This window comes from Lepisosteus oculatus, chromosome 4 (genome assembly GCF_040954835.1).
Source record: "Lepisosteus oculatus isolate fLepOcu1 chromosome 4, fLepOcu1.hap2, whole genome shotgun sequence".
NCBI lineage: Eukaryota > Metazoa > Chordata > Actinopteri > Semionotiformes > Lepisosteidae > Lepisosteus > Lepisosteus oculatus.
This window is the reverse complement of record NC_090699.1, coordinates 62,026,711-62,054,098: the sequence shown is the minus strand read 5'-3', so window position 1 is coordinate 62,054,098 and position 27,388 is coordinate 62,026,711. Positions and strand designations below refer to the sequence as shown.

Genomic DNA, 27,388 nt, shown 5'->3' with positions numbered 1-27,388 from the left:
GATAATTCCATCTTCAAAAATATTACCATGTCCAAATAATGTTGAATGTGCACTCTTAAAAATGTAATTCCACAGAAGGGCCTACATGTAAAACAGGCTACAACACGCAGCTCACAAAACAAAAAGAACTAAAGCTTTAAAGACATCTGTAACAGTCTGCGCTACAGTTTACATATTAATCCTTCCTGATAAAAGTACATATTCAGGTAGCTAAAAATTTGTAATGCTGGCAGCATAAAGTTACCTATCTTTTCATGTACCTGTAAAATATACCACACGGATGCAAACAACCTTAAATATTCACTTGTACTGTCAAGAGGGAAAATCCCATTAAAAAATGATCTATGATTGATATTTTCAGCAGAGCATCTGGGATTTGTGACGGGTTTCCTTTGTGACAAGTTTTGGGGGTTCAGAGAGTTAAGGATGTGGGTCACAGGCCAGAGCTGCTCTATAGCGCTGTACACCTGGAGCAGCAAGGACTCAGGCTCCTGTGCGCTAATGACAGGGAGGACACTCCACAACACGGCCCTTTATTCCTTCGCACCTGGGCGTTCACTGGCAGCTTACCTGATTTAGCTTTCCGCACGATTCACATGCAAATCGAAAGCCCAGCCTGAACAAAGGCAAAGACAAACAGGCAATAACGCCGATGTTAAAGCTGGCCGAATGCTTCACTTTGAAGTCTCTGCCCCCGATTCCTGCCCAAGTGCTCTCGGCAAAGCTACCGTTTCCAAATCATGGAGAGAGCGTGACACATTCGTTTCAACTTCAAAGGCTGGTTTCCCTCAGTGAGTGTCACACTCCCAAATTAATCACGTTTCCAGACCGTTTCCACAGGAAGTTGCACTGCCATGCTAGTTAACTCGAGGCAAATCACATATACATCAGAAAGGATCTCTTGGAGACCTGAGAAGCACTTCCATGTCTCTAAATAAGCCCGGCCTGCCGTCAGTCTGAGATTCCCTGAATTCCACTTACCCTCATTACAGGTGGAAATACATTTCAGCTATTTAAGGAAACATGAAATGCACAGATATTCTTTATACCAGGTGTCCCCATGTCTGGTTTTCAAATCTAATTGGTTTTCTGGGTCTCTATTTTTCTTGGTTGTATCTAGTCATCATCTCCAGAACTTAGACTTTAGATCACTGGTTTGGTTTTTCCACAGCCAGTGCCCCAGTATAGTAAAACTAAGGTCCTGATTACTTGGTCACTGTTTGTCAGGGCGGGGGTGTTAATCTCAATGTTCTGGATACATTTCACTCTGGGGTTGGGAAATGTGACTCCCTAAAGTTCCCTCTTATTTAACAGGTGAAATACAGTAATTCTCCACCTGATTTGAAAAGCAGTGGGACTACTGCCTCGCATCAGCTACTGTAGGTGAGTGTTGCATTTCGGTGATGGGCCAACTGTATGTAAGAGCTCTGGATTCCTTTGGGATGAAAAGCAGTCTATGAACACAGTTTATTATTTAACAATACACAGAAAATTTAATTTGCCAAAAATCTGTCTTTCATAGAACTGAGCAGTTTTATACTGTATATACTGTAGTAGTAACTCAGCTCAAACACTGCCAGTAATATCAGGATGAGATCACGAAAACCTTTAGTTTTTCAGTTTTAATATCCATCACATCCCGAGTAACCGATTTACTCTCTGAATTGATATGAATGACCACAATAAATGAATGTTATGTGTAAAAGTCTGCTGATACTCAGAACGGGAACTTCAGATTACAACAAAAAGATTCTTCATAAACAATCCTTTTAGTGGTTTTGGCATATCAGCGTGGCCTTGTTTTTCAAAAAACAGTGAAACTATAATTATGTGTGTCATAATGTTAATTACACACTGGTTCCTGGGTCTTTTAAACTGTTTCTGCTTTATATAAACAAGGAGTATATAATGGTTTGCTCGTAATTGAATGTAATAAATTTTAACATGTACCAGCTTGGTCTCTTTGCTTTTGTGCCTTTTATTTAATGTCTTATCTGTTTATATTTTTTCACACCATGTGCATATAGTGAGGCCTAATTAGGGGCATGCTCCCTTGCAGCTCATCTGCTAAATGTGTTAATCCTAGACTTCTCTCTTTTTACATGTCATAATACATACTGTAGAATACGTAACATTACATAAGCTCAGAAACCAAGCAAAGGTGCCTCAGAAATGAATGGTGCTGTCACCGTGTTTGTAACATCTTAGAAAAATGGCTAAAGCAAAACATAAAAAGTGTTGTACAGTAGCGATAACTTAACTTATCTTACAATGACCATAGATGTGTCCCAAAAATGAAATAAGTCTCTCAGAAATGTTCAGTTGCTGTACATCAAACCTTGACATTGTTACTGCAGTGGTGAAAATGGTTGACAAAATGCTCCTTGGGTATTTATGTCACCTTCTTTTTGTTGCTTAATTAAACCCTACCTTGTTTATGGAGAGGGCTGAAGCTGAAATGGTTTAAGACATTTAATGCTGTACAGCTTATGAGAACAACACTCCTCCTGGCTATGTTACTATTAAGTCTTGTGAGATTCTGTTCCTCCTTATTTTGTCTCATCTCACTAATCCTCAGGGGCTTAACTGTGTAGGTCTCTTCAAGAGCATCACTAAGAACAAAAAAAACATTAAATCTACCACACTACATAATTAGTCATCCTGAATAACATATTGACATCAAAAGAGATCTTTTTGATGTTTGGGGATGAAAGATTGTTTTGGATTTTCCTGGAGTTAAGTCTAACTAATTTATTCAGAGACTCGGTTTGCTTTGTGTTCCAAGTATACTCACATAAATTCAACACAAGAACTGTCAAAAGAGGTGAAATTAGCTACAACAGGTTGGTGTTTTGTGGCAGGTTAAAAATAAACAGGATTCCTTATCATATATACTACAGGACAGGTTACAAAATATAACCAACCTTAATGTTAACAAACCAGTGTTGCACAGTTAATTATTCTGAAGTGATAGTCCACACCCAAAAAGAACCAAAGTGCATTTTGGTTTGGGCTAATGTGACCTAATTGGTAAGTGTGTTTATTACTTTATACACTTATTTTTCTTGAATTATAGAAATTAGCATGATGTCCTCTTAATTGTGATCATTGTTTCAAAAGGGTTCATTTGAGCTTCAATGGGAATAGATGACAAAAGGATGTAAACTACTTTGTATTCAACTACTTGACGTGATTTAATGGTGGATGTGTTTTTGGCTAATTCAGCCCACTCAGATTTTCATTAGGAACATTTCTCAGATTCACAGTATTTCTACCAAAGAAACTCCTTCACAGCTTAACAAGAGAGGTTTTCTGAATATTATATGTTACATCAGAGGTCTAACATCTAGCACAAAGATGTAATATGTCACATTTCAAAATGGTTACACATTAACCTTACCAGAACTGCCCTACACATGGGAAAGGGGCTAGTAAGGCTCAACTAGAAAAATGTGGTACACTGCCAAGAAAAAAAAGATTTAACAAATGAACCCATAAATTAGCAATATCTAGAAAGATAATTTTAGATTCTTCCTCTAACATTTGAAAACCAGGTGCATTTCACTTCGTATAGTGAAACCCACAAACATACACATGTAAAAATTCTGATACTGTACATAGTTGGACAGAGGTCTCTGTAAATGGTGCTACAACTCAGATTTTAGACTTTAGGAAGCATTTAAATAGAATCATGTTGTAAGGCTCAATGATACTCTGATTATATCCCATTACGTAAACAGGGTTTAAACTTAATCATTATGGTTTAAGTCGGTTCTCCAAAGCATATGCTTTTAGCATTTCATTTTTTTCCATCAACCCCCACAAAAATATTAAAAGCAGGGTGTGACCTGTCATATTTCTTCAGGGCTCATAATATGGACATCCCTTACAAAAAGCTCTGCCCCAGGGGATTCTAATTGCTTACATGTGCATATCTTTAAATTTCACACCACACAACCTACAGGGGATCCAAAATGTTCTCTTGGGATGACTTATTGTTATTTTTATGGAACCAGTGACCTTAAAGTTGAAATGCTCTTTGATATTTTAGACAATTACATTTTCTGGTGCTTTGCCTTTCTGTATCCTTTAATGTTCCATGGGCTCCAACATAGTTGAGATTTTAAATGTGAGATTACTCTTGTAATAAAGAACGGTACTGCTCTTCACAGATGGTACCTTGGAAAATAAACCCCTGCCCCATTTATTTTTGCTTTTTTCAGTGACCATGAGCTTAAATCTGGTTGACACCAGCACTTAAAGAACATTTTGGAAAAGAAGAAAAGCCCATTCTGAAAAGCCTGTCTCCTTTTTTTAGAGCCCACAAAAAGTCACAGAAGGGAAACATCACACCAGCAAAAGAGGAAATGCCCTCCAGCCACGAAAAAGAAGAAACTAAGGTGAGATATGAAAGGTGAACTACTAAGACAACTACACAAAGTAAGGCACCACGAACAGGAGCAAAGAGAAACATACTGTTACAGAACTGGTTTTATTGGCCTACTTTCTTGTTAATAAACATCAAAAGAAGAAGCAGCGGAAAAGCTTTCAAACGGATAAGCTCAAAAGCAGAAATAAGGCCCCTCTTTGGACTCACTCCATCAGTGCAGCTTTGCATGTGTGTGATCCTTTGTGCAGACCAAGGAAGAAAGAGGAAAAAAAAAGACTTATGTAACCTGAATAGCACTATCTTTTGCCAACAATTTACTACAGTCTCATTCAAATGCTCTGAATTTTTTCAAAACTTTTATGGATATGAATCCCCACGTAAGCTTTTTTTTTTTTTGGACTCAGCCAAGATTATTTTTCTGTGAGTTTCTCGAGAACCTTGAATCCATTAAAAACCTTACTGGAGTTTTATTACGCAATTTCAGAAACATTTGGTCTATCACTAGCTACAAATTTATAATAAAAATAGGATTTAAACTTCAATGAAAGGAGGCAGATAAAGGAAAAGGGTTCAGAACAAAAAATAGGTACTCATTCTATTTTTATATTCTATTATCTTTTATCATTCACAGGAAAACATTCCAACTTTTTTTCATTGCCAACAACGAGCACTGTTTCATGCAAAGCCAACTGAAAAACAGAGCTTGCTCTTGTTTTCTGAAACCTTGTGAATTCAACAATAAGAAATTAACAAGGAGACCCTCTCAGCTTTCTCCTACAGACTGGTCCTTCATCAGCTGGTTATGTCACATCTATGCAAAAAAGCTACTGCTAATTGTGTAGACGCAATTCTGGGTTTCTTAACATTGAAGAAGAAATATATGTACAGTATTTAAAAATTTAACTTCATTTTCAAAGAAAAAGAAAATGCTGCATTATAACTGCACCTACATAAAAACCTTAAATTACCCTGCCTTCCTTTGGGGTGGTTAGAGTAATAATCCAAACTGATGGAGTCTGAAGTAATTCTTATAAATCACTACAATAAAGATTACTATCATATTCTTACACAAAATATTTAATAAAGCTAAAGCCTTTCAGAAAGAAAAACTCTATATTCTTTCCAATACATTGACAAGAAGTATAACTGTTCATAAAGCTTTATATTTTTAATTTCCAATTGTCTGCTAACAAAACTAAGGTTATCCTTTTTTAGCATTTCACATCAATGAAAAAACGTCTTAATTTTCCCAGACTAAGTCACGACAAAATGGACAAATTCAAGCTTGGTATCTGCAGCAGTGATCCCCTCTTTAATCTTTTGGGTACTGACATGTATAACGAGATCACAATCAAGCTTGTACAAACAAAATGAATCTGCAAACAATTATTTTTCAGACACCAGCCAACATAGCTAAGTTGTGTTTTCTTTCCCACAATAAGAATCATCTGAACTATCAAACTAAAACATTACAGCCTTTTCTACAAAGTTTTTTTTAACTGTACCGATAGACATAGAGATGAGAAGGATGAGTGTAGTGTTTGGGTAAGGGCATTTTGGATTGTCATAAAAATCAACATAAAATTACTTTATTCTTTATTACTTTATTCACAATGTGCAAATAAGATCAGAGGCTGAGATAATTGATAAAGCGATAACGTTTACACTTACCTTGAACATGTCTTTTTACAGTATATATAAAGGGACTCTCAGGCTATGCATCACTTATGCAAATTCAACTTTACATAAAACCAGAGTTAATCAATTTAAAAAAAATCAGGCATAGTCTTTTATTCATATTTTTAAGCATGAACTGCTTACAGCTGCACAGTGATTCTTTAAATTAATTTTACTATTTAATCCATGCATTTATATTCTATATAGTCTATTTAATCAGCGAATGATTTCATTTTATTGTAGAACATGATGTATTCATTATGTTACAAACTCTGCACATGACCTAAGCAGTGTATAAAATAATATGACACCAGAGTGACTTCCATAAAAATTTCCATAAAATTTGATTTTAAGGTTTACAGAACTATTTGGTCCGAGACACTGAATTAGTGGCGATATTTCCGCATGTTTTAGACAAAGTAATACTAGGAAGCACACAATCACACAAATTTGTGTTCCTGTTTTTGGGGGGACCACACACTGGCTCCCATTCTTCTTCATTACAACTTTCTTCTCCACACAGGATGAAAGTTCCTGATACAAATAGTTTCAGTATTTCTGAAATTCAAAAGAAGAAGCAATTTGTTTTCATTGAGAGACCCCCCCCCTCCCAATACACACACGCACACACACCATCAAGCGTTTGCCAGAAATGACAACAGTGTAAGAAACTATTCTCAAAATGTATCCCCACACTGAAAGTAATACACAAAATACACAGATCACCAACATCTGCTCATGAAAAACAGGTGTCTCTTAAAAAAAAAGCGCAATAAAGAAAAAATGCAGTTCGTTCTCCCACAAAGGCCTCAAATATTTGAGACTAACAGGAAAGAGGTTAAACGCCAAAGCAAAAAGGGTGTGCCAAATAACACAGAAAAGGCACGCTGCCCCTGTGTACGAGGGGGGTTGTAGTGAAGTTCAGAAAGGGTGCAGCCAGACCAGGAGGACAAAAAAATCTGATTACGATACTGAACCAGCAGCAGTGTTACAACCTCGCAGTCTGGTTTTGTTGGAGCACAGAAGTGAAGCAAGGCTCAGCCTTTTCAGCACTTTGGTGGTAGGTCTACGAAAGGAAATTCAGGTTGCTGCCATAAGTGGTGCTGGTGGACGAAACTAGACAGAAAGAACCAATGAACCAGTATGGTCACCAGGGAAACTGTCCAGTGGATGGTGTCGGCCTTTGGATGAGATATGGGACAGAGGTCCTGATTACTTTGCTCATAAAAAATCTCATGGTACTTTAAGAGTAGGCATTCATAGAATCTACATAAAGTTCCCTCATAATCTAATTGGTGAAACTATTTCACACTTCTTTACCTGATATAGTGTGTAAGGAACAGCCATTCATTAAGACCAGCTGCTGCTTGATAAGGTCTCCTCCTATATGTAAAATTGCTTTGGGTTCCTTTGGGATAAGAAGCGATACATAAATACAATAAATTAATTAGTAAACACTAGTGCCAGACCCTTTCAAAATGAATCCAAATTCACCAGTATACTTTAACACTTTAGCTGGAAAACAAAAAGGTCATACAAGCAAGTACATGGATCATTCTAATTTCTGTGCTGAAATGCACTATGGAGTAAATAAAAAAACAACTGAATTTTCATTCTAATTATAATGTGCACTGCAGTTTGAAATATAGAAATGGCGTTTATATACATATTTATTTTTTACATTAGCCTTCTGCCTTTCATTATTTCATGTGCCACCAACAAATGCAGAAATTTTTAATTAAAAGCCCACACAAACAGAAAAGTTTTAACGGCATTTGGTCGTCAGTGTATATTGATCACGCAAGCACGAGGGCACTTATATAGACACCAGCAGTACGACGCTTCCTCTGATGAGTGATACAAAGCTTGTGGTTGGACACTGATCTCTGCATAAATGGCTCATTTTGACTTATACAATTTAATTTCCCCTAAGAACAAGCTAGAGGCTTTTCAGAAATCTGTCCTACTGCCAGTAAGATTTCTACATTCAAAAAACAATGGTTTTGAACCAGCAAAAACAATAGCAACAATGCCTCCTTTGTTATTCGTCTCACCTATTACTCAACAGTAGTGAGATGTTTAACAACAGTGGTGATTCTATAAATAATGTTTTCTTTAGTTTATAGAGTAGCATAGCTTATTAAAAACATTCTCAACCAATAAACCCATTGCATGCTCTTATCAAGAGAATTCTCTTTGTGGCAATCAGCTTCCATTAGCTTCACTTAAAAAAACATGTTCTAAATTATTTGGAGAAGAGGTTTCGGAGACATATTAAGATATGAACAGAAAGCTTTGTGGTCTCAAACTTGTTTTCATTTTAGGACTGGTATAATGAAATGTTAATTAAATATTAATTTTACAGCAGACCTCACAGATTTATGGTAAATTTTGATCTTTCAATTTTGGGGATTACTTAAATTGCTCTTGTAGTTTCATTGATATTTGCATTTTATTGTTCCATATGTTTTCAAGATGTCTGAGAACAGTGCAAGACTAGTGGTGTCAACTGTAATGAACTGAGAATCCCTCTAGAGCCAGATTCTGCTAAAATATTCTTTTAAACCATCACTCTTACTCCTAATACTAACCAGGCTGTGAAAATCAAGAGCATTTTCGTATTCGTATTTTGACAGCTACCTAAAAAACATTCTTCAGCAAACATGCTCTTCTTCTTCCATGTCTTCCTGTCTGTGTATGACCACGTTATGTGTGTTATTTTAAAAGAGTAAATTGTGTTCACCTGGCCCCCTCCCACTAAAAGTCAATTAGTTTTTCAGTCTAAATGGTTCTCTCACAAGCAGTTCCACCTGACATATCTGCAAAACGTTTCTTGCTTAGTCTTGACCGTTTGTGGAATGATGTGTGGGGGAAAAAAACAACAAATTGTCTGAACACTTCACAAGTCGGCTAGTCTAAAGTTTTGGTTTGATTTTGAAGTGAAACATTTTAAAACAAAAACGTCTCTTCACAGCAATGTGATCTGTGACACTCAGATGCTTGTTTTTGCACAAAAGCCGAGATTAGTCAAGCAAATTACACAATGTGGTCTCTATTGCGACAATAGCAGTCAACCAAAATCTCCAACAAAGTTGGAAGTGCTGTAATACGCGTGTTTGCTTCCCCACAACACTTGTTTGGTGGCAAAACAACTCTTTCCTGACAATAACCTTTTCTTCCAGTAAGTTAACACCCAGTTATTATTAGTAAATACCTGCAGACCCACAAAGACGCTCTTCCAGGAATGGCAAGCCTTGTCTGGTTGCACATGGATATACTTGTAAATTGTCTGGATGTGCAATGTTTTTTTATGACATTCTCCCTGGTTGCATTTTAAAAGGGAGAGACTGTCCCACTGCATTGTAACCAAATGTTTACACCCTTTTGCCTTTCTCCTATGTACCACAGGGCAATTTGTCAAGATTCGATATTTACTTCCATCAGCTCCATCGTCATGAAGGAACCCACAGATTACTCTTTGTACAAAGAACTCTTTTCTTGCTGTGGTGTTTATGAAAATAAATGGGGATGATTTCAAGTTTCTTTTAACTCCTTCCAAGTGGCAGGCATTTATTACATATAAACTGTGTATGTAATACTGTTAAAAACAAAAGGAGGCTTTGTAATCGGTGAAACAAGAAAAGCCTAAGGCCTTTAAAAGCCAGATATTCAATCAGTCGGTGGAAATACTTTTTTCAAATCAGAAGAAAAGCGGACCAAAACTAAGCAGTGTATGTTTGATTTGCCTTAGTCTTCAGTCGTGGATTAATATTCACTTGATTCTTTGAGCACAGAAAGGCAGGAGAAAGCTGAGGACACATTTGGGAAAGAGTTCACAAAGTTATACTGTATCGTCAGCTTTTACCCTGTCGTAACTGCTGATGTTACTTCCATTAAGTAACTTTCCAGAAGCATAATGGATTCAAAGCAAATTTAAGAATGGAACAATAATCAAGAAAACAAGTTCTAAATTTTACTAAATTGTGAATGACAAATAAACCTTATTAACTGACCTAAACCCCATTAACAAAACTGAACATATGCACGGTCCCTCTTGTTATTGTTAACCTCCTTACTGCCATTACAGCGACAGTTTTTTAAAGGGGGCTTTCACACAAACAATTACAGATTCTGTCTGCTCCAATCTCCTGGACAGGAAATGACTTGTGCTTTATAGAGGCTATGATCTGAAGAATGCAAGTGTTTGCCAATGGCCTGTAAACAACAAAGTCTGTTTTGATTCGAAACACTGCTTGAGTGATGCTTTAAAGGTTATAGTGCTTCAATTAAAGTGACATCAACTGGCAATCTCTTTTTCTGACTACTTCTGAGCAAAGAAATAAAAAATTAAACGTATATTATGGGCTTTACAAAAACCTTCACGCTTATGTATTTTCCAAATAGAAGACTAGAAATTAATAACACAATAGAGATCTTCTAAATTGGACACAGGAAGAATTGACAATCCTGACTCTTTGTTTTGTTTTTATATACACAGTCATTTACTGTAATTGCTAATTATTATTCCAGAAGAATGTGTTTCATTTTTTATTATGTCAGCTAGAATGCCAGATTCATTTATGCCTTAAACCAAAGAAAAGAAACACCTAAAAGCCTTGTGCCCCATGATGTCATCATTCCACCTGATTCCCACGATTCCCAGTGTCCGCAGGAGTGTATTAACAGCAGCACAATCTGAACATCTTGTTTGTTGCCTGAGAATTAAGCTGAGAAAAGCAATTTCATGCAGGGGATATCAGCACTGATGAACTGAAGGCAGAATACTGGGTGCAATTTCTAGTGGACAACTAAAGAAAAAAGCCTCTCCAGACACAATTTACCCTGCTCTGATTAGAACATTCTTAAACCCCTAAATAGTCTAAGCTTCATTCAGGCTAGGACTGCTATGTAAAGTATTAAAAAAGACCCCAAAATAATAAAAAAACATATCCTTTCAATGTGAAAGCCGATACTGGAAGGTGCACATGCATTACAACTTTTAATCAGCAGTTAGTACGCTTCTGTGTGTCATCATGTCAAAGGTGTTTTTAACGTGTTATTTTTTTAACGTGTTATTATATTTTATTAAGAAACAACAGTAATTACAATAATAACAGCAACAGCAGGGAAAAAAAAAAAGCAGAAGCGGCATGACATAATTTTGCACACCACAGCAAATGGTTATAAAAAACAACATCCTTCTGTTGTATTTTGTTAATCCAATGGATGCCACTGCTTCCTGGATATAAACCGTGGGGAATTACATTTTGAAAGTGTTATATCTATAGGACATTTCCATGGGAAAGAGCACTAATTTAGTGTCTGCTGAAACAGTCCCCAATGCTGAGCTCAGAAAAGTACTGGACAGCTGTGGTATTGGTTGAGCAGCCTGTGTGCTCTGTTGATCCTATGTACTTTCCTGGTTCTCAGTCTAAATCACATTAGAGAAATCACTGTTCACAGAGGGAATCAGGAAAATATATATAGTTTATATCTCTATATATAGTTTTTTTTCATAGGTATGTTCCCTTTATTTCTCCTGAAGGTGGCACAAGCTAGAAGAGAAATACAATCCTATAAACAGTTATAGCTGCCTTAGTCGGATGTGGTAACTGGAAATGTGTGCTTTTCCAGACTTGATTATTCATCTCAACCATTAGCATGGTGTTTACAGCAATATTTAGTTACAAAGCCTGAGCCGTGAACATAGACAAATAAAACTGCAGAGTTTATAGAAATAAATCTAACAATAAAGCCTGGATTGTTATATTTCCAGGTGAAAGTGATTCATCTGTTACCAAGTCTAAAAGAAATCTATTTAAGAAAAAAACAACAGATGAATTTGAGGAGATTAAGCTCTTTCCCCTTCTCTGAGGCCTCTGACTTACTAGCATATCCAAGCCCTCCATCATCTTCCACCCCTATGTAGCTAATCTTGAAGTGCTTGTTTTTCTCAAAAACAGTTCTAATGCACATTCCCTCAGGAGTGTGACTCAACGCCATTTACTTTCAGCACATACAACCAAAGATTTCTACAAACATATTCTGTTTGAAACACTGCAGCAGAGAGACACCAAGTAAAAGAATAAGAAGGGAACAAATGTGAATGCAATTAATCAGAGAACAAAGATAGGAACGATCTTTTATTTTTGTAGGGATTCAGAGGCATGGTAGCTACAAAAACAAATCCGTTCTGACATGGGTGTGGTGATCAAGCAAACTACAGCTGTGGTTTGCTGCTCCTCTGTACAGAGAAGCTGTCTGATTCTTTTTTTGCTGCAGGCAAGTGAATGCTGTGACATGGTGACATATTTCCTTTCCTATATACCAAAGCAAATACTTCTGAGTCTTTTAAATTGGTTATAATAGTTTACACAGAACAAGCTTGTAACTCCTACAACATATACATTTTACCCCTAATGTACACACTCTGCCTGCAGTCAGAGAACATTCAAAATATTCAGTAAATAATGAACAAAAAAACATTTTATGAACAAGAGACCTTCTTCAAGATAGTAGGGCGAAGTGCAAATATACTATAATAGCAATGGGTACCACTGTGTAGAATTTCTTTCTCAGTCTGCTATTTTGTAGAGAGCAGGTCAGACATCTCTGAAAACTGTTGACATATAAGTATACTTATTCCTAAAACAGGTGCCTACCACCCTACTTCTCTACTGTTCACAACATCAGCGGCTCAGTAGTACATAAAACAGATTTCACATGCAGAAAATTCTCTCTTTAAGAAGTTACAAAGACATAACTACCAATAAAGTTAAGAATTTCAAAGCGAATCCAAAACATACTGTATACAATTTACCTTTTTAATTTACTAGTTCTATACAACTATACTTTCAGAAATTAGTAATTAAATGTGTAGATTTTACACCCACTATAATTATAACATAACGTACCAGTTGTCTTTTCAAGGTAATGTCAAATGAAAGCAGAAAGGGACGGGCTGTGTCTTGTGTGCTTTTAAAGACAAACAACAGTGAGGCTTTCAGAACAGAATAATCAGTATTTTGGGGCTTATTTAAAGACCAAACGAGAAGTCACATACAAAAGGGGGATATTAAGTACCGTTAGAGGATAAATCATCAATCACGAAAAGGTACAGTACCTATACATTTTGTAGTTTTAAAATATATATATATACACACACATCGTGCATGATTGAACTGCTTTTATATTCCGGTATTATTCTGCCAGCTATGGAAATAAATGCTTTGACCAAAACATAGCTTCATTCATTTGGATTTAGGATCTGGATGGATTCTCTGGTATCATTTACAATGTGAAACATAGGTACATTAAAAAAAAAAACTTCTTGAGCATTTCTAGCTGAAAATACAAAACAACTACAGTGCAAAAGAAGCCTCCACTTCTGAAGTGTGTGACAGCAAGGAAATTGTGCATTGTTGTCAAATGTGCAAACCCCAGCTGGCAACTGGGACGAAAAATGTGGTCGGCCTTATAACCCAGAGCTAACTCAAACCAGATGTGAGTGAGAATGCATAAGGATGAGGAGGAACTCAGAAGGCCTTTGGTAAATACAAAAACATTCAAAAAGTATAGGTAGCACGTTTATAGCAAAAAGTCACCACATTCCTTGGCGAGTTAAAACAGAGCTTGCAAATGTGTAATATCAGGCTTAGGGTAAGAGGACACTAAAGCTGTTAAAGTGCTAGGAAATATTTTAAAATATATATTGTACACCTATACAAAGATATAGTTCAGGTGGGTAGCTGCATCAGCATGTGTAGGCTGCAAAGGAACAAGTAATAGGTTTATTCCATGCTGAAAAAAAGAAGAAGAAAGAGAACACAACGTTTTGGCCATGGAGCCTTCTTCAGGTGTCGACACCTGAAGAAGGCTCCACGGCCAAAACGTTGTGTTCTCTTTCTTCTTTTTTTCAGCATGGAATAAACCTATTACTTGTTCCTATACAAAGATATGTACAGATACATAAGCACATACTCACAATGCATATATTTTCCATAAAAGCAACTGACCATTTCCTATTAGCTGATACAACAACAAAAGAGACAATAAAAAGTGACATAATTCTTAAAAATATAATATCACATACAGGTTGAATTTCTATACTATTGGTGATATTCGCAGTGTACATACACTAATACAGAGTATTCCTCAATTCCATTCCTATAGACTAGTGCATATTTACATAATCAACTTCTCAAAAAAATCTTTTTACACAAAGATCCTGCTTTTTAATTTACCTTATCGATGCCTTTGTGTGTTTATGTCTCTACTGTGAAATAACCTTTTTATTTTTGCAAATCGTGGTTGGTCATAACCTTTTTTTTTAAATGGATGTTGATCCTATTATGATTTGAGCGCAAGTCATCCCTTGGAAAGAAGTGGAAAAAACAGCACTGCTAAATAAACACCTTTCAGAAGAAGAATAAAGACTCAAGAATGCAATTTAAAAGGCAAAATAAAACAACACAGAATGACAAACTTTGATAGGTTTAAATGGGGAAAGTAAGCCAACAAGCATTTAGCAGATTATACACTAGGTCTTACAGTTTTATTATACAGTTTTATTTGATCTGATTTTTGTAAATGTTAATGGTTCCTTAGGATAAAATACTGACCCCAAATCACGATTTCATAACTCGTCAGTTTCTCCGTGTTGTGTATTTCATCTTCAGTTAAAATTGTCCAAATTCGTTCTGAAGAATCTATATAAATAGCCTGTCTTCAGGACGCAATTTCCATTAAGGCAAGAACGGGAAAAGATACAACCATGCTGCATTCGAATAATGAAGATGGGTTGATTGCTACTGACATGACTGGAGGTAGCCTGTCTGTAGAAGACGCTGCCTGAAGAATGAGATTTCTGCTACAGTAATTGGCCCATTACTCCTGAGAACCCAGGAAATCAGCTCTTCCGTGACTGGACACTCTCTGCCAGCTGGGCGCAGCTGCACAGGAAAATTGGTAGAATTGACTATCCAGGGGCTGATCAAGTTTGTGCGTCAACGCTGACAGGATTATGTTAATGCTCAGAGGTCGTAAGTGAAATTGACCTGCTAAACTTTGTAACCGCGAAGTTAGTAATATTCTTATGCCTGTATTCTTTCAGATTTTTTGTGATTTTGTATGATGTCTATGTATAATATTTGATTAAATCAATTAGATCTCAGTGTTGTTATCTTTTTCGCACCTTGAATGTACAGTATAAGAACACAAAAACACATCATGGGGTGGAGCTTGTGGAGCACAAATCCACAGCTCTAGATTTATGAGATCTGGTCTTTGAACTGTAACAGCTGTGGAAGCCCACGTTTAAAAATATGCACCGTTGGCGGGACTTCTGTTTCAGCCCTCTTTTGCCCCAAACACCACAGATCTTACAGTTGGCTGCTTTTATCCATCATTTCTTTCTCCAGTCTTTTTACAAGGAAAATGAACACATTTCATTTCGACAGCATTTCAAGGTCAAACCAAAGCACTCAGAAGACTAGAATCTAAAGCCTAGAAAGCAATACTACTGTATGTCTTCTGACATTGTTTAGTGTGGGGTATGTGCTGGGGTAAATAACTGCAACAAATTGAAAACCTATGGAAAACAAAAACAACTCAAAGAATTTGGCTTTAGTCTGAATGATTAGAGTGAATGAAGAGACAGTATAGAAAAGCAGTTTTTAGGCAGTCATTGCACTACATCTACATAAATCTGGTAGTCATTTTTATTTCTGGTCCATCAGCGGTTAACCACAAATAATATATCCATGCACCAAAATCCAGTAAGTAAAGAATACTAAAGGATTTGGATTATTAATACTTTACGTAGCAAATTCAGTTTGAAATTTTATTTAAAAGTGAATGGCTTACTTTCAGCTGATTCTTTAGAATGATTATGGTATGCAGTTATGTTGTTTTTTTTAATAAAAGCTATTTATTTTTCAAGAATAAGGTGCTGTTCATAATAATGGATTAAAGGCTTGAACAAACACCATGTATTCTAAAATGTATTTTTTAAAACACATCAAAGCTGGGCTATAATGAATTAAAAATGTCATCCCTGGTGTGGAAAATGGGATGTACAATTGAGCAGGTGCTATTATTCAGAGGGTTTTTTTAACCCGAAGGGTGGAAAACTGTTCAAAATCATTGTCCTTTTAAACATTTGGCTTGTAGAAACTAGTTTTTTTTTTAATTACATCTCTTATTCATTTCAGAAGGTAACTGCCAGTTTATTTTGTGATCAGAACTGTAATCAAGAGCGGCTGTGCCAAACAGTCTTTTAAAGGTCAGACTTTATGAAAAACACTAATAAAGGAAAATAAAAAAACTTTAATGAAGAAAACTGGAGATCAGCCAAAGATTTAAGGCACTACACTTGAAAGCTTGAGCACAGATTTGGTAAACCTAATCTGTATTTTGGATCAACAAAAAGAGTCCTAATTCAGACAGTAGATCTTAAACCACAGGACAGATACTAATGCCATCATACAAGTATACAGACTCTGCTTAAGTAAATATTATGACCTGTCTCCTTTAGGTGGCTGGGTAGTTTCAATAATAACTCAAGCTAAAATAAGTTGAGACTATAAAATAAATAGAAACAGGACTAATACCATTAATCAGCAAAGCATGTCAGCAAACATTAATTAGGACTCAGCCATGTGCTACATTTTTTTCCTTAATGAAAGAACACTAATTTCTAAGAATGTACCTCAAAAATACAAATACAGATCCAAACAAAATATAGGTTACATTTTAAACAACTTACATTACAGTCATAACTTGCATGTTTGCAATACTTTAAACGCATTTACATTTCTAATTCCTTTATATTTTTAAATGCTTTATAATGCTTTCTATGAAACTTGAAATCAGAATATTTATCTAAATTGGATTTATTTAGCACTTCATTGCCAAATGAAACGTATGCACACCCAAAATCCTGAAAAGTGCAAGATGCATAATACGAAAAAAATTATTGTAATGCAAATATCACTCGGGTCACATTATGGATTCACTTTTTAAAGTCAAATGTACAGTAGAAAAATTACCCCATTCCTAGACTAGTACTAACCCTATCTCAAATGCTTTCTAAAACTCATTAACATTGGAATACAATCTTTATTTTCTCAATATAGCACATATAGCACAATATGCAGCAACAATTACGGAGAAAAAAATCAGAGAAAGATTTAAAATTTTCTTAAACCTGGAACAAAGCTGCAGAAAAAAATCCATGTAATTTAGCGTAGCACTTACTGAGATATCGATACAGTGATTCTGTGATATCATACTAATTGTACTGTTGTAGGATTGTGTTTTCAGGTTGGAAATGCTGCCTGATCATCTAAAAATAGATACAACAAGAGCTATGACAGACTGGCAAATGAGTGTCTATAACAACCTCAAAAGGGAAGGATTTTCTTAGTATGAGGTTTAACATAACACCCTGGCAAAGACCTGAAGATACTGGAAAGTTTCACAAACACTGCAATGATACCAAAGTGACAGGACAGGACAATTTAATGTGTTGGTATTGTTCCAAGCTATGAGCAGATATCTTTACGACTGTGAACATCACACCGATATTTCTTGAAGTAAAAAATGGTTAAGTGAATGTGAAAGAAGTGAAATTTTATCAACACATTCTTTCATAGAAGAGCAAAATACAAGCACAAAGACACTCTATGGGGAACCATACAGGGTGCTTTTAAAAAATAAACAAAAATAAAAATGTCACAGACGTGATGATTAATCGATGTGCTGAAGCAGCTAAACAAATGCACTCATCTTGAGACCATGCCAGCTTACTGTTCAGAAAGTAACTGACCAGTTGGGTTAAGGGAAAAAGAGTGATGTCCCTTGTAACTTCAAACACCCATTAGATACAAATATGATACAATAAAATCTTTTCAACCTCATGAGGTTTCAATTATTGGTAGAAACTCTAGTTACTCATGATAATGTGTTTTGTTAAAAGTGTACAAACTGCCCAGAGCAATGGGCATCTTGTTTCTCCAATTTCCCCCCCCCACCACCCAAAGACACACAGGTTAGATTTGATCGGCTAATCTAAATTGCTCCTAAGGGATTGCTCTCTGGTCTCCATTAATCAAAGAACATGTCCTGATATTTCCAACCTGTCATCACCTAGTCAAATAAGGCACTCACTTAACAAGAAGAAGAAAATCACTAGGAAAGACAGAAATTCATTTGAGTTAATATGTGCTTTCCTGCTTACCAAAGTTGGTAAGTAGTGTAACTGTGTCACAACACAAAGCTGAGGTACTGGTTGCTGGTCAAATTCCAGCTTTAGTTGTGTTCTGGGCACTGCTGAAATTGGAAAGCACAGTACAACAATAAGAACCGGATGGAAGAAAGCCAGTGGGCATTCTCAGCCAACACTCCAGAAACACGTACACCAGCTCAGCTTTGCAGAGTAATTAACAGTCACACACCTGTAAGGCGATACACTGTATATATAAGACTAAGCGGGTGAATGCATAAATCTTCCATGGCGCCAAAGCACTGGTGCCATGTATAGAGATCACACTTGCTACTATAACAGGGTTGAACAGACTCCATGACATGTAAAGGGTGCAACCAGAGAAGGCCTATAGGGATAACTGGCTCACAGCTATAGAATTACTGCACATGCCTAATGCATTATTCTATACCCCATATTTATAGCAGAAGAAAAAAAAAAAGCAAGAAAGGGGCATTAAGTCAATCTTTTTGTTTTTTAAAAAAAAAAGGTCATCTGTTTTAATAGCTGTCATCTGACTTCTTGTATTTACTGTTTGCAAATAAAAATGTGAATATAATGATTTCCAAAGGCTTGTTCTGGTCTAGAACAAAATAATGGAAATCGAGAAACGAAATGAAAAGAAATTTCAACAATAGCACTGGAAAGGATTTAAACGCTGTAGTCTAGCAAAGAAGTCATTTGGATATTGGAAATGGAAGCAATTATTTTTATTTCAAAGGAGTTTTGGAATTTAATCCACAACTTATTTTTGGTTTAACACAATTAACAGTCACCTATTGAATATAACTCATAGTTAAATCTCCGTGGTAAATATTTAAACCAATAGGAGCTAGGGAATGCAATCTAAGGAATCTGTAAACAACAGAAAAAAATCGAGAAATATGAACTGTAGAATATGTACAAAAAGGACTAATTATGACGGAGCATTAATACATAAGGAGTGGTTGAAATAAGCACAGCCTGGACAGAAAACACCACCTTAAAATGCCACAACAAGATTATTTGAGCTGTTCTGAAAATGGCACAGAGCCTGACCTTCAAGCAATGCCTAGACATCACATCACGTGTTGCCAGAACTCAAGGCGAGTGGGATTCCTAGAGCTTAAATTAGTGCCTTTAAATCACCATATTGCTCATTACTCTCAAAATCACAATAGTTTGACAAAAAGACAATGATTTGCTCATAATGATGGAATTACACTTTCTCTACAGCAAAAAGTTTGGAATGCTGGGAAAAAAAGATTTACGTTTCAAAATCAGTTGGGAATGTTCCACAATTTACTAGATCATTTTTATTACGTTTATATTTTTAACCACTTACTGCGTCATTTTATCATGTAAGATGCACAAGGCCAAATATATGAAGGATGCATATTGCACCCTGGCCTAGAAGAAAAAGTGCATGCTTTTTTATTTAACTCAAAAACATCTGGTTATAATTTGAGCTAGTAGCAACCGACTAGTGTTTTTTACACAACACAATAATCTACAGGGGCCCGTTTAGCCTGCAACTGTTCATTAGATACCAAACATGCGTTATAAATTCCCTAGCCCAGATTACAAAAGCAGCTTTATCAACATATCATTTGAGAGCATGTTGTGCAATTTTCCTCCTCTGGAGCTTATGAATCACAAAAACCCTTATTTAAAGACTTTGTTTGGGTTGATTCTTGTAGTGAGCTTGATGGATTATCTCACTCTGAGTTGGCACACGTAAAACCTGATGTACTGAACTGATAGCTCTGCCTCAGATACAAACTCGGTTTTACGAGCAGCAGAAATTGGAGTGGAACATGGTTGGAGAAAAATTGAGACAATTTTTTCTCTCCCTTGGTCTTCATCTGCTCCCTAATGAGAAGGAACTGCTGGTTGTCCAGAATCTCAGCTGGATGTTTTTAGTGTAGTTGTGTGATGGAGGTGTTATTAACATTTGAAGTATATTTATAGCCCAACTTTATCCTGCTGTTTGGCTCCCTAAACATTGGCTTAGGAGATGAGCAAGAGGAGCATGGAACTGTGTAAACATAAGGAGGAAAACGTTTTAATAATATGTCTGTGGGCAAGGATTGTTCCTGCATTACTTCATCTTAGTATGTACAGACCAAATTAACCTTCTACTGAATTTCTCTAAACAGAATTCTATTAATGCTTAGTCTTTGTAATAGTGGCAAATTAGAGCTCAAAATATGTACAGTATGCCCTAAAAACTTCAGACCTGCTCAATCTACATCTGTGATTATATTGTGGTACATTTCCTACAGATATATAATTACTAAGAAGTCTTGGCCTCCTGAGTGGCACAGAAGGCCATGTCACTCCCTGTGCCAGGGATACCCTCAATGAGATGGGCACAACAGACTTACCCATGTTCCCCACAGTCGGTGGGCTCAGAGCTGCAAGCCAAGAAATGAAAAACACTCAACTGGCTGTTGCAAAACAGGTCATTATAACAAAATAAATGGCCATTCTAAATGTATCAAAAACAGAACTGAGTATTGCTTTATCCTAAGCACAATAACAAAGTCCGTCAATAAATTCAAAATGTTCTTATCAGGAAAATGACAACCTTTTTGCAGCCGGTGTGTTTCAACATTGTGTTGAACACACATGACACCGGTACATTCATAATGTACATTCATTATGTTGAAATTTGTCATCAACACAGTTGATCAGCAGTTACAGGCTAGTAGCATATATGACCACTGTTTGAAAGAAGTACAAGCTGTATATCATCATCATAATCTATGCTTTGAACTACACTGCAAAGGCTGTCTTGTGGGAATCTTTCAATTTCATCTCAGAAAGGCCAGACAAGTACACCCCTGGTCATTTCTCAAATTTGCAATGGGAGTCAAAGTGCGCATCCACAGCATAATTATCATATTATCGTCTCACAGCAAAGCCTTTGTTAAATGACACATTAGTATTAGTATAGTTGTGCACCTATAACTGTCATGTAGAATGAGACCACAAAAAAGCAAATAAGTTGTGAAGAATCAAACATCTAATGGCAACCATAAAGCATGGGTCTACACTGATCAATCATTAAAGTGATGCTCTGTAGCAACAAGACTACACTCCTGCCTAGATCCTCACACCTGGTCCTTCTTACCGATTGGTCTGTTGTTCTACTAGTCTGCAACAAACCTGCTGACATCCATCAGAATGGTGTAGACAAAACCTTGATTTTTCACTAAAGCGGACTTTGCTCCATTGATAGCAAGCCCAGCCCTGGTGTTGCTCTAACATGTGAATGACATAAAAGCACTCTTCTCATGTTACACGGGACATATTGACTCCCAGTCGATTCTCTCAGTCACGGGGTAAGTTAGTGCTTATTCAACAAAGTCACTTGAGGGTGTCAGTTATCAATGCGCAAACAATCGCCATGATGTCAAAAACACCTAATCAATATTCAACATCCTTAAGCTTTATTTTTTCTAATATATAGACAGAGTGACAAGCCATGCTCATTATACCTTCTCGCATGCTGAAAACTGACATTGTATCTCATACTATTTCCAGAGTTATTCAGCATGAACCTATTTATGGCAATAGTGCACATCCATCTGAATGACTGAAAAAGTTAGTGAACACAGGAAGGCCTGATAGAAGAAAAATAGACATGATTATGTATTCTAAGAATACACAAGTGGTGCCTTGTGTGACGAAGGCAGGAGAGGGTGGGCTGGTGGTGGGCGGATATGAATCCAGGATGGTTCTGACACAGACAGGGCCTCTTTGTGTCGAGTGTCAGAGATTCCTGGTTTTCTGCTCGCTCGTAGCACTACAAACCGATGAAAGAGATAACTCCACTTCTCCCTGGACCTCTGACACGGGTGATGTTTTGAGGGAAGGAGAGCGATCGAGGTGTGACATAGGTGTGAAAAAGAAATACCCAGCTTAAACAAGCAGAAAACGGCAGATCCAACGGGCGAAAAGACGAATGAATCTAGTTGGCATCAGTCTTAAAAATGAAATGAGAAGAGATAGAACTCATAACCGAAGTGTAAACAAGTACTATAGAAAAACACATTCAGTGCAATCACACACAAAAAAAGTTGAACCCTGAATTTCGGTGAGTCACCCTGCAGTGTTTATCCTGACCAAAAGATCACACAGCCTACAAACAAGGAAGTACTGTGTAGGTTAGAAGCAGACTTCCTTTTTGAGTGGGATAAAATATGGTTTTCTATGAGAATCCTGTGACCAGTCCACATTCTGCAGGAACGCTCAATCAAACCAGCGAATCAGCAAACATAGCATACTGATGGCTCATGAGCTATGTGGTTGGTATTTGTGAATAACCTGCTTTCTGTGTTCCTCTCTTCCATGCCACAGTCACAAACTAATTGGAACAGTATGAAAATGTTGCTTATTTCCTTGTGTTATTCCAAAATAATAGCTCATCCCAAAAATTAGGCTGTACTTGGCACAACAGCATTATCATATGACACTGAGGTCAGTGATGCAAAAGAAAAGATGCCCAAACTTAAAAATTATCCCATTTATATTCATGTGTTTGTATGTCTGTGTGTGTATGTACCAAATTGTTTAAAAGCAATATTTCTTCCTCACAACTATATCAAAGTTTTGTTTCATTTTGTTTAAAAAATTAAGTTTAGCCTTATCTGCCTCATGAATTATACTTTCAGATTTCGATTTCAGATTTTGGCATTGGTTTACATTTCCTAAGCATATATCTTTAATTTCCACAATTTCAGTTTTACAAAGTGGGATCACAGAAAACCTGCTTGGGCAGTTAATCACTTCCTCACAGTCATCTGTAATGCTACGTCAGGAAACTTGGCCATAAGTAACAATACTTTACAGTAAGTCAAAAGTGTTTTCCTGGTTTTGGAATACCCCTGGTTTTTAATCAAGCTAAAATTCATTAGTTTGACTCATCAAACTTTTAAACTGATCTGATCGCTTGTATTTTCAAAACCATTTCAGTTTCTAAGTTTATAGTTTCAAAGACTTGGATGAATGTAACCAATGAGCAATAAAAACACTTACTATAAAGGGTTGCCAGTGTAATTCTCACCTATGTCTGCAAATCATCAATTAGCAAACAGTAAGAGTCGTTTAGAAAGATATAGTGGAGCAACAATTTTAAACCACGCTGACTCAGAGTTCTGCTCACTATATTTCTTGGAAATGACACAAATAAAGGAGACCATTTGTAAAACAATGTCCTCCGTGCAGAAATAAAGAGGACTTAAAAATGATCAACAATAAATAACAATAAAATAATACATAAATCATTCATTAAAACACAAAAGAAGCATTTTGGAGGTTGTCAGAAAATAATGTTTTCATTAAGGTACTGTAAAAACAGGTTTCCCCTAGCATCTACCAAATTCTTCCTTCCATCTTTTCAATTCCTAGAATTTTAAACTATTGCTACTGCAAGCAAAGTGCTGACGTGGGATTTTCCCACAGTTTCTAATGGTCTCTGTAGCCATATTTGTCATTTGAGAATCTTGATGAAGCTGTATACCAACCTCCAACTGTTGTCAGAAAACATAAAATGTTCCAAAGGAGCCAAATGAAAGCCAGATGGGAGTTGCAGAAGCCAAGAATTAAAAAAAAAAGTTTAGATTTGTTATTCTGAAAACGTTTTCAGAAAATATGCGAGAACCTTCCTTGGATTTCTGCTTTATTACCGTATTACTTTTCTTTGCGCAAACCTTAACAGAACAGAAACTCCAAACATATTTTCATAATTTGGCTCATATTGCAGAGTCTGTCTCTCACTGGAGTATTCCTTGTACATTCATAGAAGGCTGAACAGCTCTGAATCTCTAACAGAGCTGCCTAAGTCATCCTGGATTGGGTACGCCTGGGTTACCTAATACTTTAATTTAATTCATTTTTAATATGAAACAACATTTTTCAATAGATCAGTGAATATGTAAGAATATTCAAATTGGTCTAATGAAAGGCCTTCTAAATCTCAAGGTTTTACTGCACAGAATAGGACTGCATTATTCATTAAAATGATACAACCCTCAGCACCGCATTAGAAAAAAGACCTGTAATTAAGAAAGTGTTTTATGATCTTGCAGAGTGTCGTTAGGTTGTCATTTTTCAGGTCCTGGCTCCTGGCACAGTATACCTATTGCATTCTTACTGGATAAGGATGAGAACTGATATAAAAGTGATGAATGCAGCAGCATTTTAGATTCAAACTCTGACGTCCACATGTTACATCTGGTTGGAGATCTAAATAATTTCAGTGGTTCAGGAAAACAATTAAATCCATCCCAAGTTAGGCAGAAATATCAAAATGACCTGCTCCAAAGCATTATGGTACAGACTTCTGACATTTATTAATCAGCATTAGCCTTGAAAAACACTGTTTCCTTAAAGAAGTGTGAATTCAAATGTAGTTGGGCTTCTGGTAAGACATGCTGTCTTGATAGTGGACAAGTGACTGCTAGGCTGAATAAATGAACCCGACAAGTTTTATTTTCTACTATACTGTGTAGAAATGTCACTGGATGACCTAGTATTACCCTGCTAGAGCCATAAAGTTAAAATTCACATCCCACTGAAGAGGCTAAATCCCCCTTGATCACTTCCTACCTCAGCTGCCTGCGTCTCCTTGTGCAGCAATGTCAGCCCAGTGAGGTCCTCCAGGAAGGAGTGTGAAGAGTTAAAGACTTCAGACAAGAACTGGAATCCATCCCGCTCATAATGATCAAGCACCTGCAAAAAAACAACAATTTCATATGCACATTTTCTGTATGATTGTAAAAAGTACGGCGTTAGCCAGAATGAAGAGGCTATTTAACAGAGACATTTATTGGATATAGGGATATACATAGTGTGTTATAGGACCTGGATTGACAGCATGACTGAATAAACCTCTGCTTGTAGCATGAAGATAATTCACAGATAAGAGGACAAGCAGAAAACTCAATTTCTCCACACAAAAAATGGTCCAGTTTCCACTGACAGCTGGTTAATGTGAAATAACTTAGTCCCCATCATCACAGCCACACTATGGAATAGTGTCCTGAATTTCAGACGAAACGTGAGGAGATTACTGTCATTTTTTCTTGTTCTGCTAGTGTTTCTTTACTTCTCTATATGCTGATGTGATGTCAGCATTAAAGGAGCCAAACGTGGTTGCAGCGCATTTTATTTCAGTGTGTTGTTTTTGCTTATTCTGACAAATTATCTAATTTATTTTTCACAGCATATTAACCTCATAGTGTTTACAGGTCAGTACAGTTATTCTAGAGATAAACCAGTCATCGCTTAGCAACATGGAAATAGAAGCAATGGAACATTTACAAGATTTCATTATGTTTTCCAGAAGTGTATCCCATGATCCCTAGCTTTGACTGATGGAGCTCACAAAGCCTAGCAACCATGTGACACAGGGGACATACATCTGTTTTACATTAGCGTCTTTTAGTTAAATGTGGTACGCCCTCACAACTACTCTTCTTCTATAATTGTTTGGAGCAACTGGATAGCTTTTTTGTCTGCTAAGATAAAAATGCCACGGCTCTTCTGTCCTTTCTTTGAAGCTACTGCATCTGGTGATTATTGATTTTTACTATTAAAAATACTGCTTAAGAACCTAAAATACACTATTATAGAAACCACAGATAAGACAAATCCTACCTGTGTAAACAGCACTACACATTAAATGAACATTGTACAAGTTTTTTTTTTTAAATGTGTTTTCAAACTAGGATTTAGGAACAAAGTGATGTTTTAACACAGCATTTGACTTTTTACAAACAGCTGTCCCCACAGATCACACTGAATTAAACCAAAGCTTTAATGTAATCTAAAAACCCATAAATCTACTGTCAGATGAAAGAGTTAGCATGTACAAGTTTGTTTAGACAAGAAATATGAAATTGAAGGGGAAAACATTCAATTTCAGAATTGCTGTATTAAGAGATTTACCAAATGCCTTCGGCTGCATTTATATTCCAATATTCCAATTGTTTTATCTTCTTTTATTTTTAGTAGAATCCAGTTAAATCATACACAATATTTGATCATTTTATCATATTGTAAGCCATTAGGCAGTAAAATAATAAGTCTCTGTATTATCACAATTAAAATTGTCATCTCTCTATAGCTTTCAGAGATATCAGCTTGGCCATATTCCTCAAATCACTATATGTAATCTATTGCTCTCACCGAATATCTCCACTTCAATTGACGGTTAGCTGCATTTGGAACAATGTGACACGTGGGCTACTCCCTATTAAAAATTGTTTTGAAGTCAATGTAAAAATAAATTATTTGAAAGAAAAAGACTATAAGGGGACTATGTCAATTAAAGACCATAAGCAAGGAACTGCAATGTAGTTTGCATTACCATTTAGGCAATGGCAAATCGAACCGAACAGCAATTTACAGTTTACAAACTGCACTGACTGGTAAATAATGAATAAAACCGTGCTTTATAAAATGACCAGTTTTGGTTCTTTTGGTCTTCTGAGATTACATATGTAAACAAATATACCGTTGAGTCATATTCATCATCAAACATAATATTACTTTTCAACAGCCTGCCTATAGAATTAGTTTATAACAGAATTATATCAAGAACGTTCTGATAGGAACATACATAATGCAATAATGAAAAGTTTTTTTTTCTGAAACCAAAAATTATTTTTGTCTTTACTACAGAAGTATACCAAAAAGCTTAATACAAATACATATAAAAAGCTCAATACAAAGCAAAGTGCCAGTTTGCATGGTTTTCTGTGCACAGGAAAAATACTGTTTTGTCAGAAATAATCTGATTAAACATCTTATTCATTGATATTTGCTTTAGAAACTGTATACAATATACAAAACCACTCTGGGAACAAGTGGAAGTCTGTATCAAAAACAACATTTTAGTTGTGGAGCCCTCTAGAGGTGAGTTCAAAGAAGGCTCCTCAGCCAAAACATTGTGCTCTTTTCTTTTCACTTCTCAGCTTCTACAGCTCACCACTATAACCTCTGCGAAATTAGTGGTGTGCTACAACTTTTCTTCTCAAAGCCCAAACTGCTCTTTAAAATTATACATTACT

General features: G+C 36.3%; 1 protein-coding gene and 1 long non-coding RNA gene across 3 annotated transcripts in view; one reads left to right on the top strand and one right to left on the bottom strand.

The window, feature by feature from the left end:
* atg7 (ATG7 autophagy related 7 homolog (S. cerevisiae)) overlaps nucleotides 1-27,388 on the bottom strand; it is a 66,529-nt gene that overhangs the window by 4,836 nt on the left and 34,305 nt on the right. For both annotated transcript variants that reach the window (XM_015348179.2, XM_006631106.3), the window contains exon 19: nucleotides 24,924-25,046. In XM_015348179.2, the coding sequence (XP_015203665.1) occupies nucleotides 24,924-25,046 (123 nt within the window). The remainder of the gene's footprint in view (nucleotides 1-24,923; nucleotides 25,047-27,388) is intronic.
* LOC107077461 (uncharacterized) lies at nucleotides 1,315-9,605 on the top strand. Its single transcript, XR_001478477.2, has 3 exons — nucleotides 1,315-1,383; nucleotides 4,319-4,400; nucleotides 9,476-9,605. It is a non-coding gene; the product is annotated as an uncharacterized lncRNA (long non-coding RNA).